Source organism: Typopeltis vanoorti, chromosome 9, assembly GCF_054136105.1.
Source record: "Typopeltis vanoorti isolate ZY-2024b chromosome 9, IOZ_Tvanoo_1.0, whole genome shotgun sequence".
NCBI lineage: Eukaryota > Metazoa > Arthropoda > Arachnida > Uropygi > Thelyphonidae > Typopeltis > Typopeltis vanoorti.
The window spans coordinates 42,980,095-42,998,437 of record NC_143557.1 but is presented as its reverse complement, the minus strand read 5'-3'; the positions used below and the strand labels follow the sequence as shown (position 1 = coordinate 42,998,437).

Below are 18,343 nucleotides of genomic sequence, written 5' to 3'. Positions count from 1 at the left end.
CATTGTAAGTTTTCAGTTTGAAAACTATAAATTTCTATTACATTTAACTTGTGAGAGGGGAGGTAAATTTAAATAACCATATTTTTGTTTATATTATACTTAATTACAAAAATGGAGTGTTTTCACTACAATTTTCATATGAAATCACAAAAAGAATTTCACTTCTAGCTGAACCACTCAACCAGCTGAACTGGATGAAATTGACCAACTACTTTGCAGATTTTCAGGAATAACTGTACCAGCAGTTTTCTCTCTTGCCATGTAATTGTTATCATAGCATTTAACCTGCCTCCCTACTGGCCAATGTGGATGAAATAGTGACATCAAATTGCACTTCTTATCCATGTTATTCAATGGGTTTTAGAGCTTCGTATCCAGGTTTATCTCGACGTCTATAGACGTCGCGTCGTGGCCGGTTGGGGGGTTAATCCTTTAATGTTGAAGCTAAAATTCCTCTTGGTTTATTCTGTATCGACAATGACTTTTGGTTAGAAAGACCTGTATTTTAACTCCTGTCCAGAATTTGACAAACTTTATCATGGGTTTTTTAGTTGAAGAGGCAGTCAAGAAAAAGAAGAAACCATATCTCAAGTTTCTAACAAATAAGTAAAGCTGCGATAAAGAGAATACAGAGAAAAATATGAGAAAGTGAATCATTGTGTAAAAATAAGATAAATAAATTATGGGAATACTCTGATAAGAACATAGAAATAAATATCAGGAAGGTGCAAAATATTCAGGAGGCTATTGAAAAGCTAAGAAATAGAGGAAAGAGTACTGTATAAAGAATTAGAGATGATAAAGGTGACATGAAAAACTTAACTGAAACAAGAAGTGACAGCATGATGGTAGAAGATGCTCATCAGGAATACATATCAGTACTTTAAAGTTCAGTTAAATGTATAGAGAAATAACATAATTTTAGGATGCTTACTACGTGGGTGGTCTGAAAAGTTCTCACCTTTGACCATAGATGGCAACATTATTAGCACGATCCATGCGAAATTGCAAGTCATTCTATCAAGTAGTTTGCTTTATACAGCTGTATGAAGCAAAAGTTCATTTTTCATTGTTGTCTGTATCCCTAGATTTTCATTCGAAGTTCATAAAAGTTTATGGCCGCTCTTCTCCTTCATTTTTGACAATTAATAAATGGGCTGCCAAGTTTAAATGCGGCTGTACCAGCCTTGAAAATAATCCATGTGAAGGGCATCCAAAAAGTGTAACAAAACACCAGAACTTTGACTTTGACTGGCGAGTCAAAGTTCGTGAAATTGCTGAGATTACAGGCATTTCAAAAGAATCTGTGGGATATAATTTGCATGAAGAATTGCAAATGAAAAAGCTTTGTGCAAGATGGGTGCTGCCGTGCTTGCTCGCAGCAGATCAAAAACGCACTCGCATGAAAATCTCTGAACAATGCTTGGAACGTTTTAATAAAAATAAAACTGATTTTGTGCATCAATTTATTACTATGGATGAGACTTGAATTCACATTACACACCAGAATCCAAACAGCAGCCAGAACGGTGGACAGAAGCCGGTTGTTCAGTGCCAAAGAAGACAAAGTCGGGTTCCATCAGCAGGAAAGGTCATGGCATCGGTGTTTTGGGATGCTAAAGGCATTTTGTTTATTAGTTATCTTGAAAAGGGTAAAACAATAATCATATTACATAGTTAATTAGACATTACTACTAACTTCCTGTTGACAGTTCCTCTAAATTATTCAGTTATTTGTGGGGACTCCAGTATTGCTAAATCGTATGTTTCACTTTAAGATTAAAATAGCGTTAATCTGCCTAGATCACAATCTTTCTCTGGGGATTTTTCCTGCCATTCTGGAATCAAACACCTGTTTTCTCTAAATTTTCCAATCTCATACTGTTTTAAATAACTATACTATCAGAGATTAACTCTCCTCGCACATTCCTGAATGCTAGCAATGCCAAGCCCCTTCCTTATATCTTTGTTTTTAATATGATTATTCCAATAATGCCATCTGTTGACCCCACCTAATTTTTCTCTGAACTGTCAGTTAAAATTGGTTTAAACACTGTCTTGTATATAGCTTAGTGTCTTGAATAATTTCTTTCTTATTTCATATAGTTGATTCTCTAACATACCAGCTTTGCTTATTCTGTTCTCTATTTCCATACCCAATTTGTTATAGCATTATTCAATTTAGTTAAGGAATTCTACAGACTGGTACTGAATTTTATTTAAGAGCTACATAAAGAGCTAAGATTAATATCTCCAGTTTTTAAACCAAGTTTAATGCTACTTTCCTTCATAATGTAATCCATATTAATGATTAATAACATTGCAGATTGTATGTATCTGTCTCTCATACCTGATTTTGCATCTACGACTCCATCTTCCTGTGGCTCCTTCAGTTCTAACTGCTACAATTCAAATCATTCTTCCCAAACCTGTCTTCCACAATTTTTCTTAGCCTGAAGTATGCTTTCATAAATCTTCCCAAAAACACAAAGTAGGAAAGCTCCTCTGACATTCTCACATTCAGTTATATTTCTCTTTTTATAGGGTGGGAACTAAGAGTTCTCTACTTCAATCATCTAGAATTTGATCTTCTTACCATCCCTTCTGAATTATGAAAAGTGGCCACTATAAACTTTTATATCTCTGTTTGAGCATTTTTGCATTGAATATCATCTACTCCAGCTGCCTTTCCACATTTAAGGTTTTTGATTCCTGATTGTATTCCTCTTGAATATTTTCTACCATTTTCTGTCATTTGCTTGTTTCATTGAAATCTTTCAAAGTAATTCCGTCAAGTGTACAAGTTATCTTCAGTTTTCATGTTATCTTATTCATTTTGTCACTTTTCTTAATATTCTGTATTTTTGCTAAAAGTGCCAGTGTGTGTATATGGAGGATTAAGTAGTGAAAATGGTAGATTATGTGGAAGAGTACTTTCCTGGATTGAGCACTTAGACTCCTTGGAGGTGTCACATAATAATGTCTTCCTAAGACTTATGTTCAGTTACTTTTGTACATTGCTTTGCTTTTTCACATTTTTCTGTGTATTCTCTCAGAGCACATGCTGATTTACTTGCTAGGAAATTCCCCACATCTGCCTCTTAAATTTCAAACCTTCTTGGCTGAACATGTCACTGTTTTCTTTGTTCTTTTAAAGATTCTTTGGTCTGAAATGCTCCTGCTACATCATTGTTGGTATATTTTTTTTTACAGTTATGATTAACTTATGTTTCCTCAGTTATGACATCATGCAGCTCTTTCTGTTTCAAATAAACCATTGTTTACATTCTACCTTGTAATCAACTGTCACTACTACGGAAGATGGTCTGTAAGTTTCAGACCAAAATATCTGGTTCTAAATAAATAAATAGTGTTACCTCTGCCTTGTGCTTTCATGTAAATAAGTAATATAACTGTCTTCTCAGTCTGTCAGTGAGTCAAGGTTTGATTCTTGTTTTCAAAATTTTTAATTTTTTTTTCCTTGAAAATATTTGTATATCTGAGTTTACAATTTACCTCTAAAAGATGAATTTGATTCTTAAAACTTTTGTACATGTTTTTCTTTTCATTATGAAATTCATTTTTTATCTTGCTTAAAACTAAATAGTGATCACTACCAATGTCATATCCCCTGTATAATCTTGGGTCCCAAGCCAGTGTATTGATATCATTCTTGACAATAACATGACTTATTTCTTGTCATTTTTCATTTGTGAAATTGTGCACATTGTTATTTTGAAACATAGTATTAGTAATAAGTATTTGTGTCCCAAACAGAAATCTGGCACTTTTCTCCAAATTTTTCCACAACATTTATTTTTATGTTCAGTATTCATTTATCACTCTGGATTTCTCTCTAAATTTCTAGAAGGGATCAACTTTCCTTTGTCATCTGCTTTCTCAAATTACTTAAAAAATTCCTCCACTGATATTCTTCCTTAATAGAACCTTCTGTATGATTATAAGCATCAACTCTTAATGTCCAGTTCCCCATTTTGAAATTTGCCCACATCACTACTTGATGCTGCTTTCCTTTATTCATGTTTAGCATTAAATATTATAGCTACTCCTTCCTTTGGCTGATTGTTGTTGTTTTTTCCTGAATATAACATCTTTTAGTTGTGTTTAAGAATATCACCTGTTTCTGTCATCTTTTTTTTGAAACACCAACTGCGTTGATATGGTGCTTCTGTAATTTTTTTTGCCAGTACCACTTCTGTCTGTCTGTCTGTCTGTGTGTGTGTGTGTACACCCCCATGCAAATTTTCTGTTATACAAAAATTAACTGGATGATATTCTATTACTTGTTTTAATAAATTAATATTACATATTACTGATTTATAACTCACTCTTCCCTTATGCAGTGTTAGGCCAAAACATATTTCTTCTTAACAGCAAAGTCAAAACTCAACTAGACAAAGGCTAAAAAGTTGAATATTGGATTTTGAAGTTTAAAAAAAAAATAGCAATAAATAAAAAACAAATATTCTCAGGATTTTTTTTATCAAAGTTAATGATGTACCTAAATCATAATTGTATAATTAATGAATAAGAATGAAATATTCCAACTCATTGAATGTCTTGAGATAGGTTGAACAATTCAAAAACATCATAATTTTATTATGTTATAATTATTAAATCTGTGTGTGTGTGTGTGTGTGTGTGTGTGTGTGTGTGTGTGTGTGTGTGTGTGAGAACATTTAAATGTTCCTTGTGTTCAAGATATTAGAACTTAATAATACTGAAACATGTAATTGGTTATCAGAGTATAGGGCCCCAATCAGTGCTTTCCATCAGACTCTGTTTGCTGCATCCCTCTTGAGTTCCATTCCATGACTGTCTTAGCTATGTCTTTATCAGGATTTCTGATAGTATGTCGAATCCATTTCCTCTTTTTTATTTCTGTTGCAATACTGGTTTGGTTTGTTCTTTCCCATAATGCCATATTTGAAATTTTATCTGGCCAGTATATTCCCATTATTTTTCTTAGGCATTTATTTATGTATACCTGTAGTTGTTTGTATTTTCCTTAGTTAATTTCCAGGTTTCTGGTCCATATAGTAGAATAGTTTTAACATTTGTGTTGAAAAGCCTTATTATAGTTTTTAAATTTAATTCTTTACTTTTCTATATATTTTCATTTAAGATATTTTGAGCTTTTTGTATTCTGTTTTTACATCTTTTTCTGTTCCACCTGTGGTACTTATCAGCGATCCAAGATAGACAAAAGTATCTACGTGGGTGGTCTGAAAAGTTCTTGGCCTCGACCATCAATGGCAACACTATCGGCAAGATTTTTTTTCTAAGGTGGTACATCTGTCATAAACATCCAAGTGAAATTGCAAGTCATTCTATCAAGTAGTTTTTTTTTTATACAGCTGTCAGAAGCCAAACTGTTATCTGTATTCCCTTGAAATGGATAAAATTGTGTATCATGCAGTTATAAAAGTCTTTGTAAAAAAGGTTTACACCAAAAGAAATTCATTTGAAGTCCATAAAAGTTTATGGGCACTCTTCTTCTTCTTCGTTTTCGACAATTAAGAAATGGGCTGCTGAGTTTGAACGTGGCTGTACCAACTTTGAAGATGATCCACGTGAAGGACGTCCAAAATGTGTAACAACACTTGAAATCATTGTTTAAGTGCACAATGATTGGATGACCAGCGAGTCAAAGTGGATGAAACTGTTGAGGATATAGGCATTTCAAAAGAACACATAGGATATATTTTGCATGACGAATTGCAAATTGAAAAGGTTTTGTGGAAGATGGGTGCCTCACAGATCAAAAACACAATAGCATGAAAATCTCTGAACGGTGTTTGGAGAGTTTTAACAAGAATAAAACTGATTTTGTGCATCGACTTCTTACTATGGATGAGACTTGGATTCACCAGTACCCACCAGAAGCCAAACAGCAGTCAAAACAGTGGACAGAAGCCGGTTGTTCGGTGCCAAAGAAGACAAGGTCATAGCACCGGCGTTTTAGGATGCTAAAGGCATTTTGTTTATTAATTATCTTGACAAGGGTAAAACAATAGCTGTGGAATATTTTTCTAATCTTTTAACCAGACTAGACAAAAAAAATTCGAGAGAAAAGAACCTGGTTTGCAGAAGAAAAAAATCATCTTTCATCAGGACAGTGCACCTGCCCACAATGGTATTTTGGCAATGGGAAAATTAAGGGATCTGCACTATGAATTGTTGGAACATCCATCCTATTCCCCAGATTTAGCTCCCTCTGACTTCTATCTCTTCCCAAAACTAAAACTCTTCCTCTCTGGTCAGCGTTTTTCTTTGAATCAAGAGGTGATTGCAGCTGTAGAGGAGTATTTTGCAGATCTTACTGAGAACCACTACAGGGATGGGATAATGGTGCTGGAGCATCGCTGGAATAAATGTATTAGTCTTAAAGGAGATTATGTTGAAAAATATAAATAATTTTGAAATTATAAATTCGTTTTTTCATTGTCAGGCTGAGAACTTTTCAGAACACCCACGTATTTGTTCCAGTGGTTCTTCTATTATTTTAAAAGTTAGATTTTGTTTAAATTTAAATTATGTTTTTTTTTTGTTTTTTTTTGCATATGTTGGTGCTTTTGAGGTAGCTGACATATGTAATCAGCAAAATCTAGATGATTTAATTTATTTGACTACCTCCATTACATATTTATATTATCATCTGTTGTGTTTCTCATCACCCAATCTGTTGTAATCAAAAATATTGTGGGGAAGAGTATACATCCTTGTCATACACCTCTAGTGGTATTGATTTCTTGGGTTAATTTTCCATTGCATAGTATTTTAATTTTGTAGGTGTCATTATACATTTTCTTCATCAAACTTATTTTTATTGGTATGTAATAATGCTTCATTAGACTCCATATTTTTTCTCTATTTATACTGTCAAAGGCCTTTTCAAAATCAATAAAGCCTAAGAGTATAGGCTGTTTTGCCATTGTATTGACTATTCTATTATTATTCTTAGGGTTATTATTTGGTTTATGCATGATCTGTTTGGTCTGAAGGCTACCTGTTCTTTTCTCAACCTCTCTCCAATTTTTACATTCCGTAGTATCACCTTTTTTGGTACTTTGACCAGTATTCCTATAACCCAATCCGTTGGCCATTTTTTTTTTCTGCAATATCTCATTTAGCAGTGGATCTGTTGACAATTTAATGTCTGTTTTAATTAGTTCTGCTTCAGTGTTGTCTGTACCTGTTGCCTTTCCATTTTTTAGCTTCTTTATTGCCTTTGTTATCTCTGTTCTTGTTATTTCTCCTACATTTATATCTAGTGCCTCCATTTCAATATTCTCTGGCAATATATCTTCCTATGTTGCATTTCTATGTGTTTTTCCCTAGTCATTAAATTTCCATATTTATCTTTTATTTGTTTTTCTTTTCTCATGTTTTTTCTAGTTATTTTTCTTATTATCTCATGTAGTTTCTTCGTGTCATAGTTCCTTGCAGCTCGTTCTGCTTCTCCACATTATTCTTCAGTATATTTCCTTTTATCATTTCTTGCACTCTTTTTAACTTGTTTATTTTTTTCTTTATATATTTTGTTCCTGTAGTAGTACTACAGTAGTACGACTCTGTAGTACTTTTTTTCCTCCTTTCTCTTCTTTCCTCACTTAGCTGTATTGTTTCATCTGTTTTCTATTGTTTCTTTGACCTGTCCTGTCTCTCAAGTATTTCTTTAGCTGTTTCATTTTAAATTTGTTTTTTTTTTCTCCACTTATCCTCTTTATCTGCATGTTCCATTTTATTCAATATTTCTGTTTCATATTTAATTTTAATTTTATATGCAAAGTTTTCTGCATGATCCTTATTTTTTAATTAACTTAAATTATATCTTTTTCTCTGATTTTTTGGTTTAAAAATCTTTGCTAGTTTTATTTTTATCTTTGCTATTATTAATATATGATTTGTGTATCCATCTGCTCCTCTTTTTGTTCTTACATCCTGTAGAGAGGATCTACATGGTTTATTTATTATTATATGGTTATTTAGTTTTTGCTATTGCCATCTGGTGATATCCAGGTATAGTTATGTATATTTTTATGTTTAAACAGAGTACCACCTATTATCAGGTTAGTAAAGAGGCAGAAATCCGTTAATATTGTTCCATTTTCAGTTTCAACCCCCTAGTCCTTCCTTTCCTGTAATTATTTCAAATTCACTATTATCTTTGCCCATCTTTCATAAGCAAAATTATGTCTCTTCTGCTGGTCATATCTATCTCTTTTTGTAATAGTTCATAAAAATCTTCCTTTTCCCTTAAATCCAGTATTGTTTGTAAGGGCATTCTTCTTCTCTTCCATCTAAGAAGGGTTGAGTCTTCTCTTGAGCAGGATCTTCCAGTCTTCTCTATTCCTTGCTATTTGAAAAAGTTCCTTATATGTTCTGCATCCCGAGATGTTCTTTATTAATTTCAGCCAGGTAAATCTTGGTCTTACGGGTCTTCTTTTTTCAGTTGCAAAAGTATTGATTAGGACCTTAGGAAGTCTGTCTGCGTCCATGCCTACAGTGTGTCCAAACTATCTCAGTTGTCGTTTTCTAATTTTTTCTATTATTGTCTTTTTATACAACAGTTCTTGTCTAACTGTGCTGTTTGTTTTCTTTTCTATCCAACTTGTTCTATTTATTTTCCTTAAGCATCATAATCATCAAATTCCTGCCATGTACCCTCAAGGGGTGTACAGGATATGATAGCTACATGAAAAAAACTACATCATTACTAACTTCCTATCTACAATTTTCCTCCAAATCAGTCTGTTACTTGTCAAGACTCCTACATTATCAGATCTTATATTTCTATCGTCTAAGGCACTTTGTACCGTATAAATCCACCTATATCTTGGTCTTCCTCTGGGTCGTTTTGCTGCCAACCTGGCAGAGAACACTTGTTTTGCTAATCTTTCCTCGCCCATTCTGTTTAGGTGACCATACCACCTGAGATTAGCTCTGCTAACGCATTCCTGGATGCTGAAAATGTCAAGTTCTTTCCTAATATCCTCGTTTTTAATATGATATTGCCATTGATGCCATCTGTTCACACCTCTAATCTTTCTCAGGACTCGCATATCTGTGGTATCTAGTCTTTGGTCAGGTGTTTTACTTCTGACCCAGCTCTCAGATCCATAAGTTAAAACTGGTTTGAACACTATCTTGTATACAGCTAATTTAGTGTTCTGACTAATTTTTTTCTTATTCCCTATGAATTTATTCATTTGACTTCCCACCATACCAGCTTTGCTGATTCTGTTGTCTATTTCTATATTTAATTTACCATCTTCAGTAAAAATTGTGCCTAAGTAGCTGAAATATTTTACTTGTTCCACAATTTCTCCATTCACAACACAGTTGACATTTTCAATGATTCTGCCTATTTTCATTGTCTTTGTCTTTTTATCGATGACCTTCATACCATATCTATTACAACAGCTATTCAATTTAGTCAGAGAATCTTGCAGACTTGTAGCAGATTTATTTAGAAGTATAACATCATCTGCATAAAGCAAAGAGCTGACATTAACATCTCCAATTTTGATATCAGGTTTAATACCACTTTCCTTCATAATGTGATCCATATAGATAATGAATAACAGAAGGGATAATGTACTTCCTTCAGTTCTAACTGCTGACTTACAACTCAAATAAAGACTAAGTATTGCTTGATATAATGCCCCATTAACACCATATAACTGCAGTATATTGAATTGCTCCTCTTTTGGAACCTTGTCATATGCCTTTTCCAAATCGACAAAACTTAAATACAGATCTTTGTTATATTCCCATGCTTTCTCGACTATTTGTCGTAAAGTGAAGATCTGATCCTGACAGCCTCTATTTGGCCTGAATCCAGCTTGTTCTTCACCAAGCTTTTCTTCCACAATTCTTCTCAACCGTTTCTCAAGTATACTTGCATATATATCTTGCCAGGAATACTCAGTAGGGAAATACCTCTGTAATTCTCACATTCAGTTTTATTTCCATTTTTATATATGGGTACTATGAGAGCTCTACTCCAATCATTGGGAATTTGTCCCTCTGTCCAGGCTTTTTGAACTATGCAGTACAGCCACTGTAAGACTCTTATACCACCATACTTCAGCATTTCTGGTCGAATATCATCTACTCCTGCTGCCTTTCAACATTTCAAGCCTTTGATGGCTTTTTCTACTTCAAGTATGGATATGTATTCCTGACTGCATGCCTGGTCAATGTTTTTTTTACCACTGTGCTGTCATCACTGCTTGTTTCATTTAGCAGTTTTTCAAAGTAATTACTCCATACTTCAAGGATATCTTTTTCTCCTGTTTTCATGTCGCCTTTATCATCTCTAACTCCTTTTACAGCACTCTTTCCTCCATTCTTAAGCTTCTTTAACAACCTTCAGAATATTTTGCCACCTTCTTGATATTTATTTTCTATATTCTTGCCAAAGTCCTCCCATGACTTTTGTTTAGCTAGTTTTAAACAGTGTTTAGCATTCTTGCATTTTTCTCTATATTCTCTAAGAGACAAGCTGACTTATTTGACAGGAACTTTTGATATGCTTTTTTCTTTTCCTTCACTACCTCTTTAACTTCCTGTGTCCACCAGGGAGTTCTGATTTTTTTATCCTTGCAAACAACCTCACCACATGCCTCTCTGGCAGAATCAATCAATATTATTTTCTTCAGAGTTTGCCACTGAATCTCCAAGGTTTGATTCCTGTTCTCAAACTCTTTCATTTTTTTTTCAACAATCGTTGTGTATTTTAGTCTATAGTTCACATCTGAGAGCTGCTCAACTTTTATTCGCTTTAAAACTTTCTTAAATGTATTCTTTTCAATATGAAATTTAATTTTATCCTGCTCAAGACTAAATAGTGATCACTACCAATTTCAAATCCTTTGTAAACTCTGGTGTCCTGCACCAGGGAGAAAACATCACTATCAACAATAACATAGTCAATGAGATTTTTCTTATTCCTAGCCTCTTCTCTCCATGTGAATTTGTGTATATTTTTATGTTGTAACCAGTCCATGTCCTGAGCAGAAATCCAAGAGATATTTGCCATTATTATTAGTTTTGCTCTTTTCTCCAAATTTTCCCTAAATATTTTAGTATGTCTCACAATTATTTCCTACTCTGCTATTTAGATCCCCAACAAGGACCAACTTTTCATTTTTCATTGTGTCAGTGGCTTTTTCTAAAGCCTCAAAAAATTCCTCCACTTCTACCTTAGTAGATCCTTCTGTGGGACCATAGGCACAAATAAGTCTCATTGTCCAGTGCCCCATTCTCATATTTGCCTACATTACTCTACTTGAGACTGACTGCCATTCAAGAACATTAGCCTCGTATTTTGTGTTGAATACTATGGCTACTCCTTCTTTTCCTTGATTGTCATTGCCTGAATATAACATTTTGTATTTATTGCTCAGAAAGATCTCACAAGTTTTGGTCTTTTTTGTTTCAGTCACCCCTATTATGTCGATCTGGTACTTATCTAATTCCTCAACTAGCTCCATTACAATGTCCCAGCCAGCATGAAATTTTGTCATGTTGTACCATCATTTTTTATTTTGGTTTAACAAATAAGAACACCATTTGGTCGGCTAAATCCCAAATTGCCAGCCAATCCTCGTTCGTTCAGCATCCAAGTAGATACCCAACAGGGTGCACCACGAGAAGGTGAGGATTGAACATTAGGTCAGAAGCCCTGGTCGGTTCTCCGCATTCCTTTAAAGGCTATGTGGAGGTCTCCTCTCAGTTACATAGGTTTGACCCTTAAGCACCCCTAAAAACATTTCCCCAGGTAGCATTTCATTTCAAATGCCAGTAGTTTTTTCTCCTCTCTTTTTTTAACTGTCCACGCTTCTGCTCCATAGATGACTGTTTGTATAATTATTGCTTTATATAATTTGATTTTGGCTTGCTTAGATATCTTGTTTGTTTTCCAGATTTTCTGTAATTTTCCCATAGTGGTCCATCCTATTGCTATTCTGTGTTTGATTGTTTTGAGTTCATCTATTGTTTCTGTTAGTTTTGATCCAAGGTATATGAAGTTGTCTACTTGTTCTATTTGTTCTCCGTTTAGGGTGGCTGAGATGGTAGTTCCGTTCCTCCCTATTTTCATCACTTTTTTGTCTTTTGTATATTTATTGTCATGTCATATGTTTTACAGGTTTCGTTTAGATTGTTGATCAACTTTTGTAGTTCATTTGGGGTTCTTGCAAGAAGGATGAGATCATCTGCATATTTGATATTATTTATGTTTAAACCATTGACATTGATTCCTTTCTCATTGTTTATTGCCTTCTTTACAACTTCTTCTCGATATATGTTGAATAGGCATGGGGATAATGGGCATCCTTGCATTATTCCTTTTTGGATCTCTATGGATTCTGTTGTGAGTGTGTCCTTTTTAATTATTGCATTTGTCTTAGAGTAATATTTTATCAGAAACTGTATTATATATTTGTCTATTGCTTTTCCTAGTAGAATTTTAAGAAGTATTTCTCTGTTGATGTTATCGAAAGCTTGTTTAAAGTCCACAAAACAAATGTAAGGGCATATATAATTATTATTATTATATTTTTATATCTTGTTTTAAATGTGGCCCTTATCATTCTTTCTGATATTGGTTTCCATTCCAACAATGCTTTTCTTGCCTCCTCTGACATCATTGTAGCAACACCTTTACTTTGTTCCTTGTCTTCTGGGTTGCCAGAGTATATGATATGTTTGAAGACAATTTGACTTCACCAGTTCTGTTCCATCTAGTCTCACTAAGTCCAAGGATTTGTGTGTGGTATCTGTCCATTTCTCTTGCTATTTGATATACTTTACCTGTTTCATGCATTGTTTTGATGTTCCAGCATCCAATTTATTGTCACTTGTTTTGATTGTGAAGATATCCCTTCCAATCCTCTGCTTGTTGGCTTCTCTAGATGAGCTTTCACCAGCATGCATCATCTCCTCTGGAGGTTCTTCAACAATATAAGTTCAATTTCTTTCATTTCTTGAGGTTTCTGTAGCAATTTTTTTTTACGTATTGTGTTGATAGCCAGAAGTACAGCCCTCCTCTTTTCTCATCCAGGCTTGGGACTGGCTTTGGTGGAGTTAAATAGAGTAACTGTAGCATGTACAATTTAAAATGAATACATGAACTTGGACAAATCAGGGAATGATCCAGCTGCACCCAGTCTTAAAAAGCACACCTATAATTAACTTAAATATCTTACATTCCAACATCAAATTCTCTCTAATAAAATATATCTGCTTAATGTTGAGACAGCATTTTCAAGCTACTTCAAATACTGCAGCCAACAACAAACATTAATGAAATAACTCTTAAAGAGAAAACAATTTGCAGCTGATGCAAAACAATAGCAAAATTTATTGTCCTTTTAAAAGTGAGCTTTAATGCATTGGCTATTTGAGATGAAGATTCAGGAAGGTTGTAATATGCAAAATCTTAGTATGATTAACCTATCCCATCAGCCCAGATACAGTTTGCATAATATGGAAGGAAATGTATGTTATTTACAAAAATAGCCTTGATTTAAATTGTATGCTATGTAACGTAATAAGCCAGCCTACATTTTTGATTCTGATGAGATCAAGCTATCTGGTAATATATACATCCTGAAAAAAAAAAAAAAAAAAAAAAAGATGGGCCTTCCATTATGGAATGCAAAAATCATTTTGATGTGAAGTCACCTGCTTTGTATACAAATTGCTTAGTCTTGAAGATAAATTTACTTTCAAGTATGATTATAGTAATTGTAAAACTCAACTTGGATCGAGCTGTTGATAAGGAAAGAAAATAACAGAAAATTGATGTATACAAGGGGGAAAAAAATTCAGAAATTATTTTAATGTCTTATATTTTATCAACATGCATGAAGTTAATCTTATATAAAATTTCATATATATATTTATACAACTCTTTTATAAACTTTCTTAAGTACTTTTTAACACAGTTCTGAGAGTTAAGAGAAATAGATTAGAGAACTACAAATTTGGAGAGGTATGCAACATTTGGTAATTCTTTCATCTCAAAAATAATATTCCAAGAAATGTTTAGATTATTTCTTTTATTGTTTAATTAAAACTTTATGAATTATACCCTTATTACTGATTCACAACTTTTTAATTGCATTCTTAATTATGTGGATTACAATTATAAATTGGTGGTAATTAAAATAAATATATTTATATGAAATATAAGCTAAAATTATGAACTCTGATTTTTGTTAGATAAAATTCTGTGAAGAGATAGCAGAGCTAGAACAATCAACCACTATGCAGAAGAAATGTACTCTTCCAAGAAGGCCCCTTACTGGCTGTTATTGTATAGAGATATTGATTATTAAATAAATTCTAAGTAACTTATTTTTTTATTTTATTATTATTTTTTGTTTTATTCATCATCATCATCATCATCAAATTCCTGCCATATACCCTTAAGGGGTGTACAGGATATGATAGTACTACACGAAAAATTTACATCATTACTAACTTCCTATCTACAATTTTCAGTCTCTTACTTTTCAAGACTCCAACATTATCAGATCTTATATTTCTATCCTTTAAGGCACTTTGTGCTGTATCAATCTGCCTATATCTTGATCTTCCTCTGGGTCATTTTCCTGGCAGAGAACACTTGTTTTGCTAATCTTTAGTCACCCATTCTGTTTAAGTGACCATACCACCTGAGATTAGCTCTGCTAACACATTCCTGGATGCTGACGATGTCAAGTTCTTTCCTAATATCCTCGTTTTTAATATGATATTGCCATTGATGCCATCTATTCACGCCTATAATCTTTCCCAGGACTCTCATATCTGCAGTATCCAGTCTTTGGTCAAGTGTTTTACTTCTGACCCAGCTCTCAGATCCATGAGTTAAAACTGGTTTGAATACTGTTTGAATACATGAGTTAAAACTGGTTTGTATACAGCTAATTTAGTGTTCCGACTAATTTCTCTCTTATTCCATATGAATTTATTCAATTGACTTCCAACCATACCAGCTTTGTTGATTATGTTGTCTATTTCCATATTTAATTTACCATCTTCACTAAAAATTGTGCCTAAGTAGCCAAAATGTTTTACTTGTTCCACAGGTTCTCCATTCACAACACAGTTGACATTTTCAATGATTCTGCCTATTTTCATTGTCTTTGTCTTTTTATTGCTGACCTTCATACCATATCTATTACAACAGTTATTCAATTTAGTTAGTGAATCTTGCAGACTTGTAGCGGATTTATTTAGAAGTATAACATCATCTGCATAAAGCAAAGAGCTGACATTAACATCTCCAATTTTGATATCATGTTTAATACCACTTTCCTTCATAATGTGATTCATATAGATAATGAATAACAGAGGGAATATTGTACATCCTTGTCTCACACCAGATTTAACATTAAACCATCTTCCTGTACTTCCTTCAATTCTAACTGCTGACTTACAACTCAAATAAAGACTAAGTATTGCTTGATATAATGCCCCATTGACACCATATAACTGTAGTGTATTGAATAGCTTCTCTCTTGGCACCTTGTCATATGCCTTTTCCAAATCGACAAAACTTAAATACAGATCTCTGTTATATTCCCATGCTTTCTCTCTGTTATATTCCCATGTAAGATATATGCAAGTATACTTGCATATATCTTACCAGAAACACTCTGTAGGGAAATACCTCTGTAATTCTCACATTCAGTTTTATTTCCCTTTTTATATATGGGTACTATAAGAGTTCTACTCCAATCATTGGGAATTCGTCCCTCTGTCCAGGCATTCTGAACTATGCAGTGTACCCACTATTTATTTATTTATTTTTTTTTTTGTTACAACAGTTGTTCTACTCTGAAACTAAAATAACAAGGAGTGTATTTAACTGAAATAATAAAGTTATTATAATGAGAGTATTTTTATTTAAATTACTGTTGCCTTATCTCTTTCTAAGGTGTTCTTTTTATTCTTTCCAGTAGAATAACGTTATGAATAGAGGTTGAATAATATTCATGCATTTAAGAAATTTACTTTCTGTGACGTTATCTGCTTCTTTTTTTTTTTAATATCTTTGTTATAACAGAATTATTGGTTAGCATAAAAAAAAAAACTTTAAAATAAAGCAATTATTTAATGATTATACTTTCCACCTGAAGTTAACAGTTGATTCACATACTTCATTCTCAGTTTAAAAGAATTGTATAGTCCATTATAGCGACTGGAATATTCTGGGGTAACACTTTGTTTCCTTAAACATGTATCTCCTTCTGTAATCTTTCAACTCAAGAATTTTTTTTAATATGAGTGACATTTTATTTAGTAATTTGTGATCATTTAGTGGATAGCTGTGAAAACTGACAAAAATATAGGCTGCCTTCTCAGATATTCTGTTTGTACCTCCTGTATGAAGCATTTTCTTAATTGAGTACTAAATTTTTAGATTAGTTGGTGTTTTTGATACTATTGTCAAGGATTTTACTGCTTTCATAACAAAGGTTTTCTTCAGAATCCTGAAGAAAACTTTTGCATTGATGATACAAATGAAGAAAAATTAACATATGAAATTTCCAGATTAAAGCCAGAAGTAAGAGAAAGTAGAGAAATATTTGCAAAAACTAAGACAAGAAAAGAAAAGTAAGAACAATAAGAGGCAGGAAAGTGCAAAAATTTGTAGGTTATCGATGAATAATAGTAAGATGAGCCAATTAAAATTTTTAAAAAAAGTGATATGGTATAGTTATTTGATAATTAAATTTGCAATTACTGACAGAGCCACTACAGTGAGCTTCCTGGGAACTAAAAGGGTGTGACAAATGTAATAGAGAAAAGAAAAGAGATGGTAGTGCTTGTAGGCACAAATGATTTAAGTAGTGATATAGTATGAGCGAGGATATGAAAGGATTACTGAAAGTAGTTAAGGAGGGCTATGATAGCAAATACAAAGAAGTATTTGGTATACAAATACCAATTCTGTTCCATGCCCTATTACTTCTATATACATACATAAAAGTAATGGGTCTATGTTTTTGAATGTGTTGAGTGAGTTTTATGGTAGAAAAGACTTGTATAAGAGGGATGGCTCCTGATGCTAGATCCATTCAAGCATCAGGATCCTGGAGAAATTATTTGTTGGGATAAGATCTAATTTAGCAAATCATGAAAACTAGATTATCTTGGGAGGAATGATGAGCATGTGTGTGCAAATGCAATAATGATATGAACATCATTGAGCATTATTTTGTATCTGGGGGAGGAAATATATGCTTTGAGTTCAGACTTTTTGGTTGTATGGGGAGGGGAGAGAAAGTTGTCCAATTAGACTACAGATGTAAGTATACAAAAAAGCCAGCGGTAACATGTTATGTCTATACACAAATGCCAGGGGCATCAGGAACAAAGGGGTTGACTTTTGTTTTGGTGAAATACATTGTGTCTAAGTTTGTTGGCATTAGTGAAACCTGGCTACTGGGATTAGTGCAAAGGATAAAGTATTTTTATGAATGACAGAAAAGATAGGAGAGAAGTGTTTGGGTGAAGTACTAAAGTCCATTTAGGGTAGAAACTTATGAAAACAGTAATGGTAGCAATCCCGTGAAGCAATGAGTTTGGGGCTGTCTAGTGTGAAGTGGAAGCTGACAAGATAAAATATATGGTGGGGTTCACTTGCTGAGGATGAAGTGTATTGTCAAATTATTGCGATTTGTACTAAATAAGTAATTATTGTGGGTGAGTTAAATTATCCATGGGAGAAAATAACAGAGCCACAAAATTCATAATTGGAATGAAGGAGAATTTCTTGAGCTTTCGACACAACTTTCTCAAACAGCATGGAAAGCTTGAGTTTAAAGAGTGTTAGATTCGATCATAGGCATCAGAAGAGATTCCAGTTAAGGTTGTGACTGCTTTACTACCAGTTGGTGATAGTAATCAAGCCATACTGACCTGGGAAATAGCTAAATATATGGATGTTCCAATTTAGACATGTTACATGCTGAACTACAAAGCTGGAAGTATAATAAACTCAGAAGAATACTATGTTCATTTCCATGGCATCAGTTACTGAATTGGAAGGAAATTAGCAGCACATGGGAAGCTTTAAAAAAATAAAAAAATAAAAAAAAAGTGATCCATATAAAGTGGATTATGTGGAAGGAACATCATGAGAATAAGAGTGAGAGGAATTATGAAATATATAGTGCAGACCAGAAAAGTTATGAGGATTGGATGGCGAGCTAAGTCATAGTATGACAAAAATTGGCTGTACAGGCTGGCAACCCAGAAGAATTTTATCGTGAAAGAATAAATGTGGAACAATAACTTT

The 18,343-nt window shown here is 33.4% G+C and overlaps 1 protein-coding gene across 1 annotated transcript in view; it reads left to right on the top strand.

Moving 5' to 3' along the window:
- The window catches only part of LOC150103009 (uncharacterized), a 140,573-nt gene extending 126,180 nt beyond the window's left edge, over nt 1-14,393 (top strand). The window contains exon 11 of the mRNA XM_090397873.1: nt 14,257-14,393. Coding sequence (XP_090253999.1) covers nt 14,257-14,376 — 120 coding nt within the window. The 3' untranslated portion in view covers nt 14,377-14,393. The remainder of the gene's footprint in view (nt 1-14,256) is intronic.
- The last annotated feature ends 3,950 nt before the right edge of the window (nt 14,394-18,343 follow it).